Source organism: Ochotona princeps, chromosome 30, assembly GCF_030435755.1.
Source record: "Ochotona princeps isolate mOchPri1 chromosome 30, mOchPri1.hap1, whole genome shotgun sequence".
Lineage (NCBI taxonomy): Eukaryota > Metazoa > Chordata > Mammalia > Lagomorpha > Ochotonidae > Ochotona > Ochotona princeps.
In genome coordinates this window covers 19973642-19998959 of record NC_080861.1, presented here as the reverse complement: position 1 = coordinate 19998959, position 25318 = coordinate 19973642, and the positions used below count along the sequence as shown (strand labels likewise).

The 25318-nt window shown below is 46.7% G+C and overlaps 1 protein-coding gene across 6 annotated transcripts in view; it reads right to left on the bottom strand.

Moving 5' to 3' along the window:
- Positions 1–25318, bottom strand: part of SCN5A (sodium voltage-gated channel alpha subunit 5) — a 159328-nt gene that overhangs the window by 103442 nt on the left and 30568 nt on the right. For 3 of the 6 annotated variants that reach the window (XM_058657199.1, XM_058657203.1, XM_058657201.1), the window contains 7 exons: positions 20583–20821; positions 17234–17407; positions 7907–8266; positions 6372–6800; positions 4990–5130; positions 3321–3444; positions 2255–2409 (listed from right to left, as the gene is read on the bottom strand). The exons of 1 other annotated variant lie outside the window; for it this stretch is intronic. In XM_058657199.1, coding sequence (XP_058513182.1) covers positions 2255–2409; positions 3321–3444; positions 4990–5130; positions 6372–6800; positions 7907–8266; positions 17234–17407; positions 20583–20821 — 1622 coding nt within the window. The remainder of the gene's footprint in view (positions 1–2254; positions 2410–3320; positions 3445–4989; positions 5131–6371; positions 6801–7906; positions 8267–17233; positions 17408–20582; positions 20822–25318) is intronic. 2 more of the 6 variants (XM_058657200.1, XM_058657202.1) reach the window with 1 other exon arrangement.

The window sequence follows — 25318 nt, the reverse complement described above, 5'->3', positions numbered from 1 at the left end:
GGGAACCTGGCTGCCAGTCTGCACTGGAGATCGGTGCTTGTCTCCAAGGTGATTACGTAAGTCCATTCTTACTTACGGACACTGTTACGAAGGACGCTCCAGGTGAGGGACACATAAGCACAGAGATTGGTTGAACATATTGGGAAACGTTCCTAGAGAGGAACTGATTGCAACCCGGTCCATGGACTAGTCTGAACATACTTGGGAAAGTAATTTACCGAGAAATAACCAAGTACATGGGTAGGGTTTTGTTGCACTGGCTGGGACTTGGGCAGGTGGAAGACAGGCTCCAGAAGCCATGTCAGGATCTCCCACGTGTGTGCAGGAACTCAAGCGCTTGAGCCATCCTCCACCACTTTCCCAGCACATTAATGGAGCTGGATGGGAAGTGGAGCAGCTGGGACTTGAACCAGGGTCCATATGGGATGCTGGCACTGCAGGTTGGGGTTAACCCGTTGTGCCAGAGTCAGCTTCAGGTCTTATTAGTTTTTAATAATTAGTGAGAAAGATGGGAAAGAGTTATACTTAAAGGTTTCAAAGTGAAAATCTCTTTTGGGTGACAGGAAAATGGATGAGTTTTTTTTTTCTCCCTTGCCCTTTGCTGTAATTTCCAAGTTCCCTTTCTATGTACTTTGTCAAAGCTAGACTTATGTCATTTTTAAAAGCACTAGAGGCAAAAGCAGAAGAAAGACAAAATTTGGTGTATGGCTGTGTGGTGCTGTGGGGATGGAGATGGAGGAGGAGCAAGGGCAGGTGGAGGAGAGAATATGGAAGAGAGAGAAGGACCGGGGAAGACATGAGCCAGGTAAGATGGGGAGGAAGCCCTCAGGACCACAGTATGGGACTAGCCCTCCAGGAGAGGCAGGAGGTGTCAGGCAGGTGTCACGCAGGTAACGGGAAGGCAGGCCAGGTGAGCCGTCTGAGCCTTGTACAGAGCAATGGGTACTCCCTGACCCTGTGATCCCTGGGATGCTGGACCGGTGCTACCTTGGCACCCACCATTCCCCTCCCCGGCTTTACTTTATCTACCCCATCCTTCTTCCCACCTCTCAGTTTGTGTTCCTCGGTGGAAGGAGTTGAGGCCACTCCCGCACTGAGGACATGGGGGGCATTGAAGTGGGTGCCCAGATATTTGCTACTTGGGAGACTGTATTAGGCAGCATGGGGATAGATATGGATGGTGAAGTGAGTCCCCGTTCAGTGCCCGGAGGGATGAGTACTGAGGCCGGGGAGCGAGCCTAAGCTATACCGCGGAGGGGAGCTTCTTCCTTCCTGGCCCCTAGCAGCCCGGCTTTCAGACTGTCTCCATCTCCCTCCACTGAACACCTGTTACTCCACCTGTGGTTCAGAGCTTGCAGCATCAGCTGTACTGGAACTAGCTGGAGGTGCATATTCTCAGGTCCTGCCATAGATGTTTCTCATCAGAATCTCTCTCTTAATAACCTCCAGAGGTAAGGATCTGTTTCGAAATGTTCCAAGCAGAGAGAGAGAGAGAGAGAGAGAGAGAGAGAGAGAGAGAGAAACTACCATTTGATGATTCACTTTCCAAGTGTCTGTAACACCTGAGGCCAGGCCAGGCTGAAGCTCTATCAGGGTCTGTCACCTGGGTGGCAGGACTGCAACTCTTGGTGGCATCATCTGATACCCTTGCCCTCCAGGTTGTGTATTATCAGGAAGCCAGGATTGGGGGTGAAGCTGAGACTTGAACTCAGGCACTTCGAACTAGACTGCGGTCTTTCAACAACTGTGCCAAATTGCCTGTGTCCCCAGCACACCCTCAAGGAGTGATTACACGTGGGGAGGTACTTTCATGCTGATTTCCTGCAAGCTGTGAAGCAGAAAGGGGAGCCTTTGCAGGCGGTTTAATGAGGCAAGGAAGGGTGGTCTTCTTTGTCTTGTGACTTCAGAGAAGATCAGTGTATTGGGATGGGCTGGGGGGAGTCAGAGGGCAGGAAGCCAGGGACTTTGGAGTCAAATGAAGGCAAAGTTTGGTTTGGACACCGAAACGCTGACTGCCCTTGGACAGGCCCCTGGAGGCCGTTGGGTCTCAGTTTCTCCAGCCTGGAAGTCGAAAGCACACACTTGAGATGCCTAGGAGCTGGGGTTAGCAAACTCTGGCATGGGCACCCAGAACACCTACCGTACTTGGATCCCCCATACTCAGCTGTGGCTCTCCCTCCACAGAGCCTAGGTCCCTGGGTGGTGAAGACCCTGTCCATAGAAGGCTTTGGGGCAGGCCCTCCTCCCCTCTTACCAGCGCTCCACTGCTGAGCAGGATCATGAAGATGATGAAGGTCTCGAACCAGCTGTGCTCCACGATGCGGTAGCAGGTCTTGCGCATCTGCCAACCCACGGACCAGGGAAACTTGGCGACGTTCACCTTGCAGCAGGGACAGTGGCGAAGGCAGGCTGTAGGGAGAGGTTGCCGATGGCTGGCAGTTCATTCAACAAACACAACCATTTCTGCCATAGCCTACTGTACTGGACAACCTACTACTGCCTTTTGGGAAAAATTCCTTCTGAGAATAGGGGAGAAGAGGATTTCAAGTGGTCCTTCAACCCAGTAGTCCTTCCCCTGAGGTGTTCCCTTTCTTGTCCTCCCTGGCCATTTCCTCCTCACGGATGACAAGAGCCTCTTTGTTCTAACACTCTCTCCCCAAATCCCAGGATCCCTGACAAGCTAGGGGAATGCGGGCTAGAGATGTCTGAGGGGCTATGCCAGGCTGATGGGTCACCATATGGCTGGGATGCAGCCTGAGTTAGGTGGGACCAACAGTGTGGTCTAAATTTTTTTTCAATTTCCATTATATACCATGGAGGCTGTAATTCCCTTCATAACGTGAACCATTTATTTATTCATGGCACCAATATGCCTGGAGAATGAGATGTACATTGCTATTTTAAATGTTGAGAAAAAGGATGGATCGGACACAGGCTCTGCCTCTGGAGAGTTCCACAGGGGGTGGTGGGTAGGGGATATATTATAGTCCTCGTGTGGGTCCCGTATGTCCAGATCAGGAGCTATGGGGGTGTTATGAGGGTGGTTCCCCTTTTCTAGTTCCAAGGGCTGGTTTAGCACTCAGTGTTTGCTTTCTGAGAGCATCATGGAAGGCTTAGCTTCCATGTACTGTGTCTGACGTGGCGTGAGAAGCGGGGAGCACTACCAGGCTCCCGTGCCTTGTGGCAACTGTGTCTGATGCTACTGCTCTAAGATTAGGAGTTGGGCAGTTGGGGCCCTGTTTATTGTTTCCTGTGAACCCAGTGGGGAACCGTGGAGCTGGATTCTGCCCCTAGGAGGGGACCGTGGCTGCCCTATTTACCTTCTGGGAAGCAATCCTCTGGCTCCTCCAGCTCATCTGCCAGCTCCGGGATCTTCCGCAGGATTTCTTCTGGGTCTGGGCAGTCTACTGTGCTGCCCTCTGAGGGGCTGGTGTCATCCAGTCCCTATGGGGCAAAAGCCCAAGGCAGCAAACTCAGCTCTACGAATAGCCCTGGGGGTAATCTGCATGCTACCTGATCATTGCAGTTTCCACCGTCCGAGAGCCATGAGGTGCAGGAAGAGCAACAAGGGCTCAGTTCCCACTGCTGCACCTGCTGGACATCCCTCCAGGATGCTAACTCTGTCTGCAGCACCGGGCTCAGCTGTGCACAGCGAGATCTCCAGGCCCTGATAGAGCACCAGCAGTGGCCCGAGACGGCGTAATTACACCCACGACGACTCTGGGCTCTTGCTGGACTTGAATATTTAATCAGGGAGCAAGGTTGCCGGGGTGCTACTGCCCTCCTGGCAGTCTAGCCCTGTAATGTCTCCTGACGAATTCAATTAGGAGTTGAGGCTGCTCTCATATTAGTGAAGCTGATAGCTGTACTAATGGAGCCAAATGGTGGGGTGGGTCCCCAGCTGTCATGGCCAGGCCCCTCCCTGCCTGGTCAGGGTCAGGGACAAGAACACAAAAACAACTGCAGTGCCCATGAGTTGTGTGCTGAGGGCATGGAGCATGGTGTGCTAGCCAAAACTGTTGCGTGGGCACCTGGGAGGACCTGCAGCACCCACATGAAGAGCAGACCAAGCCCACCCGTTGGGGATCCAGTGGTCAGCTCCCAGCCCCCACCCTCTCAGCCCACTCTTAGGTCCTTCCCTGTTGTGATCAGCATTGTCCCAGGGCACACAGCCTGCAGTTGGGGTTCCTGGCTTGAGCGGACGGTGGCTTCCTCACCTTCGGCTAGTCCAGGCCTGTCTCAGCAGGCTCAGGCTCAGGTCTCCGTGGGTGTAATGTCAAACCAGATCCCTGAATTTAACCCAGTGGCATGGCAGTCACTAGCTCTTTGTGAAACCCTGTTTCCAACAGCTTGTTGTCTTCAAAGGTTTATGAGCCAAATGACACTGTCCGTTTCTGCCTCTTGCAAGGTCTTCTGCAACCCGACATCTTCCTGCTCTGTGCCTTGGAGGCTGCCTGCTCTAGCCCCAGCCTGTCTCAAGGCAGGGACCAAAGAGTCTCCCCGGGGGAGACTTCCTCATCTGCCAGCACCTCCAGCTTTGGTACTGGGGCTTAGTGAGACTGTGAACTTTACCTATGTGTTCTCTTGTTTTTTTCTTCCCTGGCTGCTATTTTCTAGGCACCTGCTCTGTTGCAGGAGGGAGCCAAACACTTGACAAGAAACCTCTGCTCTGGGCTTTAAAGCTGTTCCATGCAACAGGCATTGTCGTTTGGCTTCTCAGATGAAGGGGCTGTGGTTCAAAGGGGCCCCAGAGCTGGTCCAGGCCACCCAGTGGCTGCTTCCCATCCCCACATTGGGCCTATGCACAATTGGGACACTGGTATGGGAAAGGCTGGCCATGCGCTGCTGCTCCAGAGGCTGAGAGAGATGAAGCATGTGGTTGGGTGTGGTCTAGACCACCCCAAGTTGCCCGTACCTCCCAACCCTCTGTGGTGTGGGGGCAGGACCAGCAGGTCTGTTAGACACTCTCAGGGATGCTCACCTACCTACCTCTGCAGGGGCCTGAAGAGTGGCTTCGTTGTCCCATTTCTCACCCAGGTACAAGGCCAGGTCTGCGGAGGACATCCCAGAGCCAGGGCTCCTGGGTTCAGGGGTGTCCCCGGGGTCCCCAGCGTGCTGCAGCTGTTCCTGCTGGGGAGAGAGGGTTCCCAGTTGCACATGTTTGCTTGGGCCCGCCCTTGGCAGATCACTTCTGAGTTGGAAGAGCTCTCACACAGCACAGGTTACTGGAGCCAAGGCCTCACTGTGAGCAACTGCCACACAGACATACACCTGTGTGCAGACAAATCTGGGTCCAACCTGCCACTTGGAAGCTGTGTGACCTCAGGCAAACCATGTATCCTCTCTGATCTTCATTCTCTCATCCGCAATATTGAGAGGCAAGTTCCGCTTCACTTCCCTGTTCTGATGACTACATGCGTCAATGCTCATGATACGCTCTGCCAAGCTGCTTGGCTCAGCTGATGCCAGCCGTACCCAGTGTCCCTTGTCAAGCTGTCAGATTGACAGTGAACTTGGTTGCCTGGAGCACCCCTAAATCCCAAAGTGACTACTGATACTGAGCCAGAGTTCCCGCTTTTTTTACTCTGGGAGGGTGGTGCCCTGCCCTCAGCTGCCACCCAGACGAAGGCTTTGGAAATGCCAAGGCTGATAGTAGCAGCTGATGGAACACAAAAGAAGTGACAGCTGCAGGGGAAGAAGGTTTATGGAAGAGCACAGATTCAACCGACAGCTGTCTGAAACCACTTACAGAGGCCTGTAAGTCCCTAGGGGCTCCCCCTGCGGTGTGCAAAAGTGGATGCTCTGTGTTACTTAGGAAAGGGGTAGTGAGGGTTTGTCATTGCTTAAGGCAATGAAGAGCAGTGCAAAGTCCTGTGAAATGTGTCTGACTGAGAGGCTTCCATATGCCTTCAGCTCTGGGGAACACGTGTCGTTTCCCCGCGGCATCGCTGGTTGGGAAAAGCTAGCTGTGTGAGTCACGTTATAATCAGGTCCTTGCTCTGGAGCAACATCCTGTTCTTGGAGGAATCTCATCAGCCTGTCACGCACACAGTCTGGGCTGGCCAGAGCCAACGGGGCAACCACAGCTGCGGGAAGGACGGGTCCCATGCACTGTAATGATAGAGCACAGTGGCCAGGGGCTCCCTTGCTGCCCTGCTTCCTTGGGGCCCATCTGGGGCAATGCCACCTGCTCTGGAGAACATGGCATGGTTTAAGCCCCCCATTGGATCTGGGAGTTCTGCAGCCTGGCCATACCAGCCTGGATGTGGGAAGGCCTCAGCAACAATGATCATTTCCCTTCTGCTCAGAGTCCCAAAGCTCAGGTCCCTCCCCTTTCTCATGTTGGCTGGCCCCTTGGGGACAGTTGTCACCTGCCCTCTAGGGATGTCATCCTGCGGTGCACTCTGAGACTCTTGTTCACCGTCATCCTCCAGGTCATCCAGATCAGATTCACCCTCTGCGATGGGTGCAGAGACCCACACAAGAGAACCGCTGACTAAGTCATCGTTGGGGCCTCTGGGAGCAGACAACCCTCCAGGACCAGACTTGGCAGCAGTGCAGTTCCCAGATTTGGAATTGGACAGCGGCAGTTTCACAGGCAGCTGTGGCTGGGCCTTGGGTCGGGGGAGCAGGCAATGCCTCCTGAGGAAGCTGTGGAACCACTGCCTGGCACGCCGGCCAAACACCTGGATGCGGGCCAGGGCCACCTGTAGGTTGTTCACCTCACCATCTTCCTCTGGGGCTGTGAGGTTGTCGGCACTGAAGGAATTCAGCAGCAGGGCGATGAATAAGTTGAGCACCTGGACAGAAGGAGTGGGAGGGAACATGGAGCCTTAACGAGCTGGGCCCCAGCAAAGCTATGTCTGCAGCTGAACAGCAGGATGGTCACAGTCCGGGCCTCTCCGTGCCTACTTGTGATGCTTTCTTTGGAGAGTCTTGGGGATGCCACAAGGCATGTGGACAAGGTTTGGAACATGCTGTCCATTCTAGAGCAGTGCTTCCTGTGGAGCCAAGGGTGACATCCCAGGGGAGCCTGTACAGGCTGGCTCTGGGGTCACCCCCACGTGCTTATGCCTTGGATTCTGCTCAACCTTTCAGGGGAAAGACTTTGAAGGGTCTGCATCTATAGTTGAATCCCTTCTCTTGGCTTAGTATTTTCCTATCTGTAAGATTCTTAAAGGAAATAAAATTGACTACCAGGGCTCCCAGAAGACCAGGCCTCTCACACAGGTAGCTGGGCAGTAGGCCAGGTCATCCCCAGCTAGAGCAAATGGATGTAAATGAGGCCACAGAATGGGTGTCGGAACTGACTGGCATGAAAGTCTCTAGAGGAGGCGCCCAGACCTGGGAGTGAACACCTTTCTTACTAGTGTCCCCTAGGTGTTGTCTATGATGTTGTCCCTTGCTTTCTTCCTGAGTATCATGTCTGGCCTCCTGTCCCCCCTGGGACCAGTGTGGTAGCTCTTACTCCTCCAAATGCGGGGTGCTCCAGGTCTCCCAGAGTGAGGAAGAAAAGCTTCCTCCAAGTCCCTGTCATGGCCCCTACACTGCATCAGGCAATTTGTGAGCTGTCTCCTATAATTTAATTCTTTCAGTCAGCCTAGGAGTGAGCTTCTTTTCTTTCTTTTTTTTTTTTTTCCCAAAAAGGGTTAGAGCTTGGACAGATTAAGCCTCTTGCCCCGGGTCATCCCATTTGTGAGCAGTGCCATGGAGATTTCACACTAGGGCTTTCCCTGTCAGCTGTGTCCAACTGCCTTCCAAAGCCTACTTCTCACCCTGGGTGTGTGCGTGTGTGTGTGTGTATTTTGAGTAGTGTGAAGGTTTTGCAGTCAGTGGGGTGTAACGGGGGCACAGTCATATACAAGGTCAAAGGTTGCGGGGTCCGCCCAGAAGATCCCCCACTTACCACCAGGTTTCCCAGCACCATCACCATCAAGAAGAGGACGAGGCATACGGACTCCTGGCCGATCTGCATGCAGTTCCACATGTTCTCAATCCACTCGCCACACAGGATCCGAAAGATGACGAGGAAGGAGTGGAAGAAATCATGCATGTGCCAGCGAGGCAGCTTCTCACCAGAGTCTGAGATGTTCTTCCAGTTTTTGATGTAGCTTTCTCCCAGGAGCTGTTTGCCAACCAGGGCAAAGATGAAGACGATGATGACCAGGATGACGGTGAGGTTCCCCAGCGCCCCCACCGAGTTCCCGATGATCTTGATGAGTGTGTTGAGGGTTGGCCAGGACTTGGCCAGCTTGAAGACCCGCAGCTGCAGGGAACCAGAGACCTCATCAGGTGCTGGCATCTGTGGTCATTGGCAGAAAGCAGAGGTCTGGGGAAAGCACAGGGTGCACAGGTTTCATGAACTCCCTTGGAGGAGTGTCATACCACATTTTACATGGTTAAGGAGGAATTCGATGCACTGAAGATAAATCAAAGGGAATTATGTGTAATGCAGCCCAGAGAGATGTAAAATAGTAGAGATCAAAATGGTGTAAGAGATGTGAAGGCGTGAGTGAGACAGCAGCCTGAAGGAGAAGAATGGAGGCTGTATTTGCTCAGAAAATGCCTGAGAACTCTCAGGAACTGAAGACAAACATAAATCTATAGATTAAGGAAATCACTGTATTCTAAGCATTAGAAATAGAAAGGAATCCATGCCTAGACACGTTAAAGTGCAATTGTAAAACACCGGGGACAAAGAGAAGGTTTTGGAAGAACCCAGAGAAAAGTCAACAAGAGTGAAATGAAAAATCTGGTGGCTTATGGACAGCAGTGGAGATGAAACCATACCCGTAATAAATACCTCTCAAAGACAAAATAAAAGGACAGATTCCAGATGAACGAAAGTGAGAGAGTTTGTTGCACTTACTTCAAGAAACTCTAAAAGAGGTACCTCAGGTCATGGCGAATTAGCCCACAAGGAAGGTGCTACACACAAGCAGGTATGAAGAGCAAGCATGAGAACAAATCCCAACGATCGTACGCAACAGTGATGTCCCATGGGAATATGAAAGAGCTCCCAAATAGTGGGGACATCTTACTGGATTTTTGGCTGATGGGCGCAAAAGTTATGTACATTAGTTTTAGATGGAGTTAGAAAACCTCGGTGTTTCTCCTTTTCTTCCGTGGTCACTACAGAGAAATCCACTGAAGACCACGTCATCGCAAGATGAGATCATCCTGAATCTATGAGCCACCACACGGAGCAGACGCTCCCAGGAAAGCTTCCTGTTGGATGTTCTGGGAGATAGAGACCTCTGCCATTCTTAACTCACAGGTGGGGGTTGGCGATTGGAGCATTGTTGCAGTTGGTTGCACTTATCTTGGTTGGTGTGGGAATTAGTGAAAAGAGGCTTTGCCCCTTGGAAAGCATTGGCTAGTGAACATGTGCTGGACAAAAAGGAAACTGACATGACAGGCTTGGAATGGGTCACTCTGTGAATTTCATGGCAAACATTTGATTTGCAAAAATTCTGGGGGGAGATCATGAGCCTTTCAATTCAGTAGCCCAGATGGAAGGGTTTGTCAAATCTTAGTATTATGTGTCAGTTGCAATTGAGAGTTTGTCACAATATTACAAGAAAGAAATGATTCCAGGAAAGATTTGGCTGTTTTGTAAGAAATGTAAGGAACTAGAACACAGAAACCTTGAAAATTTGGGGAAGTAGCGTGCATCCTGATAGTAGATAGTAAGGAATGGATTAGACCTCTACTTGTTGAACACTGGTTAGCTTTTCTTTCTTTCTTCCTTTTTTTTTTCTCAGACTTTTAACGTATCAATTAAGTGCATATGTCAGTACAGAAAAATTGAAGGTATACTTTAAAAGAAATTTACTGTAAAAAAACAAATGTAAATGTTTGCTATAGTTAACCTACAATGTACTATGACATTCAAATTTGACTTATAAATTTCTTCTAGTGTTTCAAATCAAATGTGGCAAATAACAAAAATAAACTTACATGATGAAACTGGTTACCTTTTCCCCTGAATTTATGTGAATATGCTGAAGATAACTTGAGTTTTCAATATTGGTTATACTGACAAACTGTTGTAAATTATGCTAATCACACACCTGTTATATATGTATATCTGGAGCTTTATGTAAAGAAAGTGTCTCTAATACATATTCCTATTTCAAAGCTGCATTTTAAACATAGAAAATATAAATGGAGGTATATTTGAGCCATTTGGCAAAAAATGCCTTGGCTTGTAATAGGACAACCGTATTTAATTTGCCAAAGAAACAAATATATTATTTCTGATTAGCCAAGTTGATGTGCATATATGGTAATTAGAACAGAAGTACCTTTTGTTTTGTACCTTATCACTTTAAAAAATAAATGTTTATGCTCTTGTCACTTCCAACTTTACCTGAGTAATACAAAAACATATGATATTAAATGGATAATTCGAAAAGGTTAGTTACAACTGATTTTTCCTTCACAGTTCTTTTAGAAATGAGTAATCCAATGTAACAGAAAGAGGAAGATCTGTGGAGAACTGCGGTATTTTTCTCCTGACACTCCTTCTCAGTTTATCTCATCCACCCCTTCTCCAGTCCTAACCTCAGGTAGGGAAGAAACCGACCCAAGCGACCTTGCACTCTCTGAGTTTGCGTATTTACTTCTGTAAGGCTGGAAATGGCCTGCAGTGTCTATAAGCTATTCCCACCCAAGCCAAATCGTACGAGAAATGAACAGCTAAGCATCAGACCACACCAATTCTCAACAATAAAAACTGCTGTGTAATGACTCCAGTGGCGCATTACCAAGGCTGTCACCTAGATAGTTTTCATTTTCTGCAACTCATCACAGTAAAATAAATTGAAGCTGTGATGTATGACTCGCTTTTCCAATGAGGTGAGTAACTCCTCGAAAAGATCATGTATTAATGAGACAGCTACCATTTTTCCTGAGAGAAAGATGCAGGAACAGAAATAGGGAAACAGAAGAATAAAGTGGACCTGAGCACTCTACCAAAAAATCACGTTAAATGTATAGTGTGTGGCATCTACATTCCCAAAGGAAGTTCCCAAAGGATTTGTACTGAACAATAAACTGAGAGCAGCAATTGAAAAAAAAAAAAACTCTGATTATTTAAACAGAAAAAAAAAGCCCTTGGAGTCCTGCTTTTCTGTAAACAAGGTGTCAGCTTTGAAAGCTGAAGGTTTTCTTTGAGTATGGGGAAGTCACTCCTTGAAGGTGTCCCACCAAGAGCTGCTTGGCTTCCATCAGCGGAATAAACCTGTATTGGGTTAAGCTACTGAGTTTTTGAGATTGTTGGTGTAAGAGAAATATTTACCCCTACTTAGTGGAAAAAAGGTTAAAAGCAAGATAAAATATGTAGCATGATAATAAGTCATGGGAAGGGACATCTAGAATGAGAAGGTGTCCTAGAGGAGAGTAAAGATTTTATTAACTTTTGATTAAGTTCTGCTTATTCTGTCATTTCCAAGGCAAGACTTAAAAGAACAAAATCGGAGTTTGCAGTTTTCAGAGCAACCAAAGTTGAGAAACAAAACAAGGGAAAAAAAAAAAAAACCAATCTAAACATCAAGGCGCCCTACACACACACACACACACACACACACACACACACACACACACACACATTTACACCTATTCCAAGAGATCAGGAATCACAATAAAACATGTAGACTAAGTATTTTGGCTAGAAGACAAAGACTGGCTTGTCACAAAGGAATGTGAATCCAAAATCTGACTGGATGCTCTTTGCAAGAGACTTGTAAATGCTGAGGATCCGTGAAGACTGTCAGTGCAGGAGGGGACCAAAATATACCACGCACATTCTAAGCCAAAAGGAAACAAAGGTATTTAATGAATATCAGGGAAAAGAGATTTCTTTTTAATGGCAAAAAACTATTCTAGAGATGTAGAAGGTCGGTTTTAATGGGAAAAGCTTCATTCTACTGGGAAGAAACAGCAACTTAGAGATACATGGGTGCTTGAAAACGTAGACTGAAGACATCACCATGGGAGAAACAGACGGGCTATAGCTGGAATGGGAGATATTTTACACATTGGCCCTCAGTAATTGCTAGAATAAGTAGCAGATGACAACCAGCAATGACAGAGGGCATTTATACCACACAATGAACTTTTTCTACTGAAGGATGTATGCAGAGTATTGCACCCAACAATCACAGAAGATAGATTCCTTTACAAGTACAAAAGGAACATTTTCAATATATCGAGCCAAAAAAGGAAATTATACAACCAAAAGCATGAGAATCATTCAGCATATGTTCTCTGACTATAATCGAGTTAAACCAGAACTCAGTGGCATAAAGATAGCTAGAAACACTACATACGTTTCAAAATGAAGAATTTGTAATTAACCTTTGAGTCAAAGAATTAATCAAAGTTGAAATTAGGGAATGTGTAGAACCAAGCAATAAAGAAAATTCTAAAACTTAAAGCAGTTCTTAGAAGAAAATGGAAAATGAATCTATTGGAAAAGAAAATAGGCTGAAAATTGCATTTTGAGAAGTTAGAAAAGAACAAAATATGTAAATGGAGGATGTAATTAAGATAAGAAGCAGGATTATATGAAATAGGAAAACAGTGACGCAGACAGGATTAAAAGCCAGAAGTTGGTTCTTCGAAAAAAAATTAATTAAATTGATGATTTTTGGTAAGACTAGTGAAAAACAAGGAGAGAAAGCACAACTCATTATTAAGAAAACAATGACCTAACTATAGACTTTTAAGAGAAGAACATAGTGTATTGGTTCACTGTTACTGTAACAGAACACATAAGACTGGGTACTTTCTAAGGGATGGAGGCCTTTGTAACTCATTGATCTGGCTCAAGGGCATGGCCCTGGCCCTCAGTTTGGAGGAAGACCTCATGACACATGGCAACACATGCAACACAGAGAGAGATTACACAGTGAAACATGAAGTGAGACAGCAACCAGGGTCCCATGAGACCTGCAGTAGTCACCTCTGAAGGGACCTAGTGACCTTGTGACCTAGGGACCTAATGACCTTGCCTGGACCCCACTTCTTAACTCTCTCATGCATCTCTGAGGGCCATGCTTCAGACATGCAAGCCACACAGACAACATGCAAACTATAGTGTCTGGACTGGCTGCTTCTTGAACATTTAGATAAGAAAGGAAACCAATGAGAGAAATAGGAAACATGACTAGATGTGTAACCAATAAGAAAATTCAAGCAGCAATGACAAATCTTGACCCTCAGGTGATTTCACTAGGGAGTTCTATCAAACTTACAAGTAACAAATATTCCACTGATTACTCAAAGAGTGAGTTATGGAAAAAGAGGGATAATTCTTGACTTTTAATAGAGATTACCATAACCCTGATACCTTACCACTAAAACTTAGCAAGAATGTCGTAAATAGGAAAAGTTAAATGTCAAAAACTACTTACCAGTTTGGATGCAAAACTCTTCAGTAAATTATTAGCAAACTGAATTTTCTAATGCAAGGTTGGTTTAACCTTAGAAAATTCATTAAGATAGTTAGTCACTTTGACAGATTCAAGACTCAAGGGATTATACATGGGACAATTGTCTGATAAGATTACACATCTACCCATGATAAATATTCAAAACAAAAATAATTTTCTAAAGTAATAAGGATTTTTGATTTTTTTCAACTCTTGGTGAAGTAGGGAAATCATTCTCTTTGTGACCAGGAAAATGGCAGGAATGCTAGCTATTGCCGTTTCCTTTTAAACAGTGTGTACAGGATGTCCTAACCGCTTGATAAAGTAGTTGAAAAGGACCACATAATAGAAGGGTTAGACAAGAAGCAGAACTCATTATTCGTACAAGATGTAATTGTGTTAAACATTTAAAAGATTATATTATCCAATTCATCAGAATTAGCAAGACACATTTCTGGATGTGAAAACCAAGGATGAAAATGTTAGCCAAAAGAGGTTAGAAAAAGACATTTAGAAAGATATCCAAGATTCCTATTCATATGTGGATCTAAAAAGGTTGATCTGATGAAAGTGGCAAGTAGAATACAGACCACCAGAACTGAGGAGTCAGTAAATGGGGGCAAGGAGGGGGTGGTGTGCGGTAATTCTGGATAACAGGTATTAAGTTACTGGGGAAAAAGAAATCCCGGTATCTGACTGCATTATTGTGGCTACAGATAATGACACTGTACTATATATTTAAAAAGATCTAGAAGAAAAAGCTTTGTGGATTTCCACAATTAAATTATGAGTATTGGAGATGACAGATATACTTATCCTGGTCTGTTCTAAACATTACACAATGTATGCATCGCATGGCATCCCACCAACATGCACAATTTTGTGTGTCTATTAAAAAGTTGTAAAAACATGGGTGAGGTCCTTATGGGGAAAATTGTCAAAACTTTCTAGCAAAATTATAAAATTGCATTGAAGTAGCAAGCAGTGGAGAGCATATTGCCTCACTAAGTCAAAAAACCGTATCATGGAAGGGTAACATTTGTTGGCAAACTGACCTATACATTATTGTAGTCTCAATGGGAAAGGACACATCTCTGATGTGTGACTTAGCATGTTCATTCTAACATGAATAAGAAAAGCATGTGGCCCATACTACCTCTGAAGATGGAAAGGGAGGTGACGGATTTGCCTTCCAGGCTCATTTTCAAAGTTGCACTAATGAAGTCCATAGGGACAAGGATCAACCCACTGGCTAGTGGGGCAAGGCCTTTAACCACAGGGAAAGAAAGGATGCTATTTTGTGGGCGGAAGTGGAAATGGAGAAGGAAGTCACAGAGGTTTCATGTCTCCCTTCTTATTCCCCCGCTACCCTCCCCTCCACCATTTTTTCGGTTTCCTTCCTTCCATCTGTCAACAGTGTTGACTAAGTTCCTTCCTGTATGCTGGATCTTGGCATAGGATGCTAAACAAGAAAACTCTGCTTCTTGTCTCACAGAATATTAAGATCCGTGTTCACTGTGCCAAGCAGTTACATCTGGGGAGAGACTCCTGGCATAGAGAGTCGAGCAGGTCCTCTCTATGGAGGCAGCACATCAGTTGTATGCGCAAAGGTGGAGCATAGATGAGTTCCCTGAAGACCACAGAAAAATCTGCACAGGTAGAAGAAACCAGTGTGCCAAGATCCAAGGCCAGGAGAAACACTGGCGTGTGTGAGGAAGAAGGAGTTCTCGGGCCTCTTGCCAGAGGACGAGAGGACACTGTTTGGTGAGATCAACACAGCCTGATCAGGCAGAGAGCTGTGCATTCTCAGTTGGACTCTGGATTTTATTTTTCAGGTGGTGGGGAGCCACCGAAGAATTTCATGCAACGAATGTGCTGGTTTAACACAAAATGTTGATGGTCGGGGAAACCCTGTGTGTGTGTGTCTGTGTGTGTGTGTGTCTTTTTCTTGAGGTGTAGATGCTATAGGGGAACTGTCTGCATTATCTTCTCAACTCCGCCTGTAAATTAAAGCTGGGAATTTGGCCCGCTGAGCTGTATTGCTTTTCTCCAGTAATGTCCACATCTTGGAGGCAGTCATAAAGTGAAAGGGTTGGCTTGGACCCCAGGGTGTGGATTTGCCAAACACATGCACCTGCAAGGGCAGAAGGGAAAGGCAGGAAGATTTCTGTTTTCGCATGTTAACAATATTGATGGATCATGAAATCTGAGCCAGGTTCAGAGATGAATAGACACCCCCTGCCTCAAGAAGGTGTTTGGCAGGGAACCATGTACATGGAGAATGCTGTTGGCCCAGCTTGTGTAGTCAACTTTGTTTGGGTCTTTGCACTTCATGGGCAGCACATCTACCCAAAACCAGCAAGCCTCTGTTTCCCCAAACATGTTCACATTTTATCAGGGCACTCACTGTACTTGGACGTCTGACACCAACTGCTGGCTTATGGTTTGATACTTAAAGAAACATGCTCTTCTGAAATGTGACTTAATTTTGCTATGACATTTCCAGATTCTGAGTCAAGGGTCGGGTCCCCTCTGCTTTCTCCTTAGGATGGGGAGGACAGATCTGTTTATGCAGATGAGATCAACCAGTGGTACATGACACACTGGATCTCAGGACAGGCATCACTGAGACTCTGTTGTGTTATTTTCATATACAAATGGAATTAGTAGCTAACATTAAAGTTGTTTACCCAAAAGCCTGGGTTTCTGTTTTGTTGGGGGATTGGAAAGCCTTGTAGGAAGAAGTCACACTGGTTTCTCTGTAACTACTTCTGTTTGGTGTGGGGCTTTGCATTGGTCCTGTACAGCAGGGAGGACTCATCTCTGCCTTTTCCTCTGAGGTCCATGTCCAGAGCTAGCACACTGCCTGTGACCAGCTCCATTTCAAAGCTATAGGCACTTGGGTTGCCACCATAAGCCAGGTCAAGCAAGTAGAGGGCCTTGGTGCTGATTTGTTAGTCCCACCCTGAGACCTAGGCCCTCATGTAGGCCTCATGGCATCCTGGAGTCATACAACCTCTTAGACCCTGGATGCTTGGCTCTTGGCAGAACCTACAGCTGCACTTGGAGAAATTACTGGTCACTCTTTCACACACTTGGGTTTTTTCTCTCTAGTGCTAGACATTGGGCTTCTGGTTGGCAACTGAGACTTTATTGAGACAAGGGCTGTGTTAACTGGTTAGGCCATCTCTTCGGGATTTTCGCTACTCTTAGGAATCAGTAAGATCACAACATTCCTGTGAATGTCCTGAGGACTTGGGAAACACCTGTGACCCCAACTCTCCTCTGGGGAACCTGACAGATGGGCAGACAACTGAGGCTCTGAAAAAGTGATGGCCTAATGGCAAGGGGTCTGGAGAGACTACCTGTGGGAGAGTCTTGGAACTGAGTTTGGATGTGCGTTGGCACTTGAGGATGGGCAGCTTTTGGGGCACATGGGACATGCAGGTGGGGGATTTGGGGCACTGGGGAATTCGAGAATGAGGCCTCCATCTGGGTTCTAGGACTGTGTCTGACACATGACACAGACTCAAGAAATGCTTACTGGTATAGCTGTCATTGGTCTCATTGTTTGGGAAGAGAACAGGGTATCATTCAGAAGCCTCGCGTTGGGGCAGAGGTGAGGACCCCAGCTCAGAGAGGTCTCTCCTGTGCCTGGTCTCCCTCTTACAGGGACAGAAAGAACTTGGGAAGCTGGCCTGTGGAAAGCTCAAAGAACGGTATATCTCCTCGAGGTGAGCCTGTCTGGATTTGGGGGCAGGAAGGGGCTTCCAGAGGTTGCTGAGAGAGAGCATTACCAAGCGGAAGGTGCGTAGCACGGACAGGCCACCTTTCGTGGGGGTGCCCAGCTCCACCAGGCTTACAGTGACGACAAAGCAGTCAAAGATGTTCCACCTTTTCTGGAAGTAATAGTAGGGGTCGAAGGCGATGATTTTGAAGACTATTTCAGCAGTAAAAAAGATGGTGAACACCTGTGGATGGAAATAGGTTTTCTTCATGGGTGGAATTTGTGGGGTAGGAGAGGGCAACAATTATAAACAGGGCAGGGTGAACATGATGTGTTTCCACTATGAACAAACTCGTCTTAATTTTCTCTCCTGAGGACTGGGAAGGGGATCAGTAAATGGGGCAGGATTGAGGAATTTCTAAACCAATGCCGGGGTATTACATTAGAACTCATGCTTTCATTTTTCTGAATGAATGGTAGGCAGCTCTTGAGTCAACTGAGGAGTTAGTCTGCTCCAGTACCTAAACAGCACAGGCTGGGCTGCAACACACACACCCAGCAAGAATCACAGCTCAGCTGCTAGTTAGCTTGGTCAGCTTGGACGGGAAATGCTGCCTTTCTGAGCCTTTGGGGTTTACAACGAACTAATTCATGCACAGCTTTTATCCTAGGACCTGGCAGATAGCAAGTCATGAATAAATATTTGTGATTTACAAAAACAATAGCACAATGCCTTTCAGCTTCCAATATCTCCAGTTGCCTTAAAGAGAATTCTAACAGTGGGAAAGGGCATGCAACAACCAGTATGGAGGAAAAGATGAGGAAAGCAAAGGCTAAGGTCAGGGTTGTCCTTCACCTCTGTATACGCTAATGGAAACATCTTGCAACCTGGGATCACAGACCATCCACCCCTGTGACAACAAGCTCAGAACCGAGGGGCTTGCCAAGTCGCACAGACTTGCACCTGTGGGACTCAGAGTACCTTCTTCACGGCCTCTGCAGGAGGCTACTGGGGTGTGTGTGTACTGGGGGCATAGAGGTCCTGCATCTTAGGCCCACGTCAACTGTGGTTCATGTCACCAGCTGTGTGACCATGGGCAGAATACTCGACTTCTGACTGTCAGTGCTCTTGTCATGTGATGATGGTGATGGCTATGTAGTTTGATGTTGAGTTAACATTCCTCAAGCACCAGACTCAACACAGGCACGCCTGGCTCTGCTATGATCCTTCAGCTTCTCCAACCACAGCATGAGGGTGTGTGGGCGCTCCAAGGTCTATTTAGTACTTTTATCTAGTTTAAAAATATTTATTTATTTATTTATTTGAAAAGCAGAGAGAAAGAGAGAGAGAGAGAGAAAGAGAGAGAGAGAGAGAGAGAGAGAGAGAGAGAGAGAGAGAGAGAGAGAAACTCTTCCATTCACTGGTTCATTCTCCAAATTGCCACAACAGACAAGGCTAGGCCATGCTAAAGTCAGAAACCAGGAACTTCATCTAGGTCTCCTATGTGGGTGGTGGGGCCCAAGCACTTCCTAGGTGCATCAGCCAGCAGCTGAATGAGAAGTGGTACAGCTGATACTCAAGCCAGGACTCAGGAGGGATGCCAGCAAAGAAGGTGGTATCTTAACCCACTGTGCTGTGGTGTTGGCCCCTGCAGGTCAGTTTCATAAGGCACTGTCTGGTCTTCTATTACTTTACGTAAGTAAGTATTCCCCTCTGTTTCCATTTTCCTCTTCACATCTGCTTTATTTATTTATATTGGACATACGCGCACACACACACACACACACACACACAGAGAGAGAGAGAGAGAGAGAGAGAGAGAGAGAGAGAGAGAGAGAATGAATCATACTCACTGATTCAATACTCAAATGCCCAGAATGGATGGGACTGGAACATGCTGGAGCCAGGAGCAGATCACACAATCCAGATCTCCATGTGGGTGGGAGAGGCCCAACAAGCTGAGCCTTCATTAGCAGGAAGCTGGAGCCAGGAGCCAGCTCGGGGATTCAAACCTAGCTACTTCAATTTGGGATGTGGGCACATCTCAATCAGTATCCTAACTGCTAAACCAACTGCCTAGTCCTAATTATTTATTGAAATAAAGATGTTTCTATTTACTTGCTTTTTGTAATTTCGATGGTGTCTATTTATGGTGTCCAGTATAATATTTCAGTGTAATTATTTGCATCCACTTTAAGTAGAACGTGACAGTTTAGCTCAGCTGCTGCCAGAATCTAAGCCATGCGGATTCTACAGTGTTCTGGAGTTTGCTGTGGTGGATTCCTCATCGCTAGAGGAAGTGGAAGATGAGGAGGGGGCTTCTAGGGAAGTTTCCTCCAGGACTCTCTGAACCTGCAGTCCCTGGGAAGTTGGAAGATCTGATGGCCCTGGTGCACCTGGGGGTCCAACTTCCTGTTGTCCTGTGTGTGTATACATGGGCATACATACATGCTCACATACACACATACATATGTGCATCACAGCAGCAGGCCCTCGAGGTGGTTTACACCCAAGGTTAAGAAGTGTGAGCTCTGGAGTCAGTCCGTTTGGGTGCAAATCCTAAGACACATTATTGAATCTTCTGTGTTTCAGTTTTCCATCTGTGAGAGGGGATAATAACGATGCCTGCCATAGAGGACTGTTGTGGAAATAAAATGAGGTCATGCCCCAGGAACCTTGGGGAGCGTGTCTGCCTGGAGTGGGTGCTCATGTCACCTTGGCTGTAAGAGTTACTCTGCGGCAAGGGGCAGGCTGGGATGCTGCTCTCCTGTGGAGTCAGACCCTTTACTCAGCATGAGTTTTTCTTCTTATCATGCTGAAAGCAGACAATACTGGAAAATATTGGAGGAAAATCGAAAGTAGAACCATGTCTACACTAGATGTGAAAGGACATTTCTGACGTCCTGATGCTGTTGTTTTCACATTCCGCCCCCCTTGCCCGCCGCACCCCCCACTCCGCCTCTAGCCTCCGCCGCCTCCACCCTGTCTGTCCTTAAATGGCAGCATTGAACATCAGAACCACTGTTAATTGTAGCTATGAAAGTAATTAAACTGGAAGGAACCTTCCAAGTCCTTGGATTGCCATGAGCTGGGAAAGTGCTGTTTATCCTTACGTCAGGATGGAGGCAGCCGGCGGCCAGAGAGACTCAAGTGGCTGTTGGAGGCTCTGTGAAGGGGTTCCGGGAGTCTGCCTCCTGCTCAGGGCTCTCTCCATCCAATTGCCTGTGCTTGTTCATCCCAAAGCAATTTCCACCAGCTCAACCTCGGTCCTCCAGATTGGACTCCCACATCGCCCACACTTGCCACTCTGTCCTCAGCTGATGAGATCAGCACGGTGAGGAACAGAGGCACCATCCCTGCCTCCCATAGAGCCCTTGCCGGGGTGCTCCTGCAGGCAGCACCTGCTGCAGCTACTCACGATGTTGCCGTAATGCAGCATGGCTTCAAATGTGTCGCTCATGTCATGGTGCTCCATGGCCATGAAGACGGTGTTCACCACGATGCACAGTGTGATGGTGAGCTCGGTAAAGGGGTCTGTCACAAGGTCAAAGAGTCTGCTCTTGAGGGTCATCCACGTGGGACAGCACTCCCAGATGAGATACTTCTGCGCCAAGTTGATCAAGCACGGTGGACATCTCTGCCCAGACTCCTCCAGTTCTGCATTGCAGGATAGAAAATGACAGTTGTTGATTCGGTGCTGCCACCGTCCTGTGACCACTCCCAGATCACTTTCAACATCTTGACTTCAACCCTCTTTCTCTCCACTGGTCATTTGCTACCCTCCCAACTCCTTTAGTCTCAAAGCTTCATTTAGTACTTCCAGTCCTTCAAACCACTGGACATACACGTGTTTACTGCCCATCCCCTATGCCATGTCCTTCACTCACCCAGCTAAGCTGTCACATCTGTCCCTCTAGTTTCTCCCTTGTAGACTCTAAGTTCTGTTGCCCTCTTCCACTCCATTACATTTGCATAGGGAAACCCAACTTGAAGGTATCCATTTCACAGACTCCTCTGCACTTGCACCCAATGAGTTGATCGTGGCTGGCAGGAAGCACACAGCCTTGCGACACTGGTCCCACAGTGGTTCAGGAATCCTAGCTTGGAGCTTCCAGAAACCCTGTTGTGTTTCTGTTCCGCCGTCTGCTCCTTACTTGCCCAGACCATTAGTTCTCGCCTTCTCCTCTCTCCTCCAACCCCATCTCTTCCCCTCTACTCCTCACCCCTCCTGATGAGCTCCTTCTTGTTTCACTCAGAACACGAGATTGCCTCTAAAAGAATTTGCTTTTTTCTTTTCTGCCCTGAGCCCCTTGTGATGCAGTGGTGACCCCACCTTCCTCCTGGTGCACCCATTTACACATATTGCCTCCTTCTCTTCCGTTTGGACTACCCCCATCAGCATGTGAAACAGATTGAATTTCACCTCAATTTTGAGAAACGTTTCCCCAGACCCCATGTTCTCCTTCATGGTGAAACTCCATGTAGGAGTTTTGTATACTTGGGTTACTCCTCTGCTTCCTGACCCTCTCTCGTCTTTTTTCTCTGGGATCTGGTTTTGTCCTTCCAAATTGAAATCATGAGTCCTCACCTTACCCGTCCTTTCACAGCATTTCACTGATAGAATTGAGAGAGAGAGAGAGAGAGAGAGAGAGAGAGAGAGAGAGAGAGAGATCCATTGCTGGTTCATGGGCCATGTTAAAGACAGGAACCTGGAACCTGGATCTTAGTGAATCTCCTACTTGGTTGGCAGGGACCTAAGTCAATGATCATTGATGCATAACCTGTTGCCTCCCAGGATGTGCAACTTCAGCAAGCTGGAACTGGAAGCAGAGTCCTCTAATTCATGTGCTCCAGTGTTAGATATCAACATTCCAAGGTGAATTTTAACCATGCCAAATGCTGAACCCCCTTTCCTACCTCTAAGCATTGGAGAACTCAAGTGTTCTCTCTTAACCCCTTTTTTCCTCTCTCTAGGGAATCTCACTGAACCCCAGAGCGTATGAAACCATTTCTGTGTTGATTCCTCCCTCCATGTCTATTTAAGCTCATGGAAAAACAGAATTAAAAGATAAGTTTGTCCTTGTGCAAAATCATTTTGAAACCTGTACATAATTTTTCCATCATATGAGTTTATTTCCCACAAACTTTTTGCAGACCCCACAGATGCATGGATTTCAATTATTTTGCATTGAAACAAACGGTTTCTTCAACCTGTTTTCCATAAATTCTTTCAAATGTCCTCTTACGTGCCATTTCTACAACTGAAATTACCCAAAAGACTGAGAAGAAATGTGTCCAATTACTGATCTTTCTCGAGCACTGGATTCCTCTGTCTCTAGCTGCCTCCATTAAATCTCCGCTTTGATGTGTAATAAGGGCCACCTCTGTGGAAGGCAATGCCACAGCTGTAGGTTTACCTACCAGTTCCATTGCCAGACATGTACCCTGTGTATATACCAGTCCACAAAAGTAAAACAAACACAGCACCCGTTGCTTACAATCAACGTACAATGGAAAGTCACGAGTAAATGACATGAAAAAGGATGAGGCTGATTGATTTGTGGTGAGGCAGAAAAATCTTTCTCTATGTGCGATGTGTGTGCTTATTTATGAATAGGATGTGGCTTAAAGGACTCAAGGAAAATGGGAAGGGATGCTGCTGGAAACCTGGGGGAGAGTGAGAGTTCTTAGTGGGAGAAACTTGAATTCTTTCAACATGCGCATTTTTTCCAAAGAAAATGGATGTGTCAAAAGCACTGGATACTCCTGAATTTTACTAACAGCTCCTTTCCTTTTTGTGCATTAAAAAACTCAAATGCGGCCCAATTTATCATTGCTTTTCTTTTTCTTTTATTCATGCCTTGCCTGTGAAGCCTTTCCATCCACGCCTCCCCCTTTCTCTTGCTGTTTCACTTTTTTTTTCATATAGAAACTTGGTGCTCTGGTTTGGACAATTGTCAGATCTCAGCAGGAGTCCCAGGCGTGGAGGCCTTGAATTCAGCAAATTGCCAAATTCCTGTATACTTGTTATACCTTATCACAGCTATGATGGTGTGACGTATGCTTTGTGTATCCTGTAGGTTTAAAGGGTTCAACATGCAACTGGAGAGAATCATGCACTTTGCTCAGAAAGCTTGGTCCACATCTAAAACTTCCCTGATTGAGATTTTCTTTAAAATGCCAATTTTCTTGCATTTCTTTGTCTACCCTCTCAGTATCTTCATTGAAATAACTCTTCCTTATCCCAATGCATCTGACCATTACTTATTGTCTTCTGTGTTTAACTAGTTCTGGTCATTGTAAATTAGCAGCACTCCTCCCACATACCACTTCTTTGAGACCCACTCATTTGCCATGAATTCCACCACTATTTGGTGAGATGGTCCACTCTGTGCCACACATGGAGGACTGAATCATGAGCAACGTGGGAGAGTCTGCTGCTGTGGAGTTTGCAGTGCAATGAACAAAGACAGGCCACATCTGGTGAATATTTATTATGTGCCAGTCCTGGTTCTAAGGATTTGTTTTGGACTTAACTTCTCACCAAATCCTCAAAAAAACATGGCAAGATAAAGACATCTTCACCTTTTCTTTTGCTGGTGGGAAAATAGAGGCACCTAGAAGTCTGGAAGTCTGAGACTGTCAGGTTAACACAGTGGCAAATCCAGGATGCCCACCAGTGTTCAGGCTCCATGGTGTGTTCTTACTGACCATTTCTCTTGCTGCCTGTCCTCTACCCGAAGGCCTTCTTTGCTCTTGCTTCTACTGCAGTGTTGGGCACACATTTGGTTCATTGCAGTCTCAGGCTTGCTGTCCAGGTCTATGGAGTGACCTTACCTAGGCGCTCACATGACTGTCTAGCTTAATTTTTGCTCTCCTTATCCATAAGGGTCTTTCTCTCACACATTACATCTAAAACTGCCCTTTCTTCTCCCTGCTGTTGGCTTCCTGCCCATCGCTTTCTTTCTTCTCCCAGTTCTTATCACTGCTCAAATTCTACTTGTGTTTATGCTCTGGGTGCCTTTGCACCTCAGGATGTGGGCTTCCCCAACAGCTACTTCCATCATGTTCATTAAGGAACCCTGGAGCTCGTAAGAACACCAGATCCATAACGGCAAGTGTACCATGACGGTTACAGCTAAGTGAACAAATGACAAGAAGGAAAGAACTGTGACAGTTCTAGAGAACACATGAAAAGGCAGACTTATTACTTGTGGTTTGAGGGAAAACAGCAAAAAAAAAAAAAAAAAAAAAAAAAAAACAACCCACCTTAGGCAATGAAACTTACAGGCATAGCAACATTGTGAAGTTCTATCTAGCCATAAAAATGTTAGGATTGCAGATACCACTACAATCAAAAGTGCCTATTAAATAATTATTAGTGAGGAAAATAATATGAGTCTACACCCATTGTTGTTTAAGAGTGGTAAGAGCATTTGGTGCAGCAGTTAAGTCGCTGCCTGGGACACCGCCATCCCATATTTGTTTCTTTGCTTCCTATCCAACTTCCTGCTGATGCACACTCTGAGAGGCAGCAGTGATAGTACAGTTATGTGTGTTCTCACCATCCATGTGGGAGATCTGGATGAAGTTAAGGATTCTTGGTCTTGCCTGGTATTTGGATGGAGTGAATCAGTTTACAGAATATCTCTGTCCACCTGTCCCTTTCTCTGATGATGCACTTTTAGAAAAGGAGGAGTACAGGTGGTGAGAAATGCAACTTAGCATCTTTCTTTTCCTCTTGGCTGCACTACAATCCCACCCTGGATATTTTTATTCCAGTTAGTTCCAAGGCTGTGCCCGAGATTGAGGAAGTCATGTTTGTAGGAGGCTTGAGATGCTCTTTAGTCACTGCCAAGTGCACTTGACTTGAGTTGTGGTTTCCATGTGGTCTCTGATGGGAGAGTCATGGATGGCTTTTTCCATCTTCACTTCTCACTCACTTTCATCCGGAACCTTCATGGTGATGGGGAAGTCATCACACAGCAACTCTCCTCCTATTCTGCATCGTGCAGCACTCTCTAAAGGCTGCGTGGGGCTGTCTCTACCCAGGAATACTACTGATCGGTTCCTGTGCCATGCTTGGCTTTTTGGTCTCTTTCTAAGGTTATCTGTTTCTTGACTGGCCTACAAAGAGGCCCACATATGCTCTTC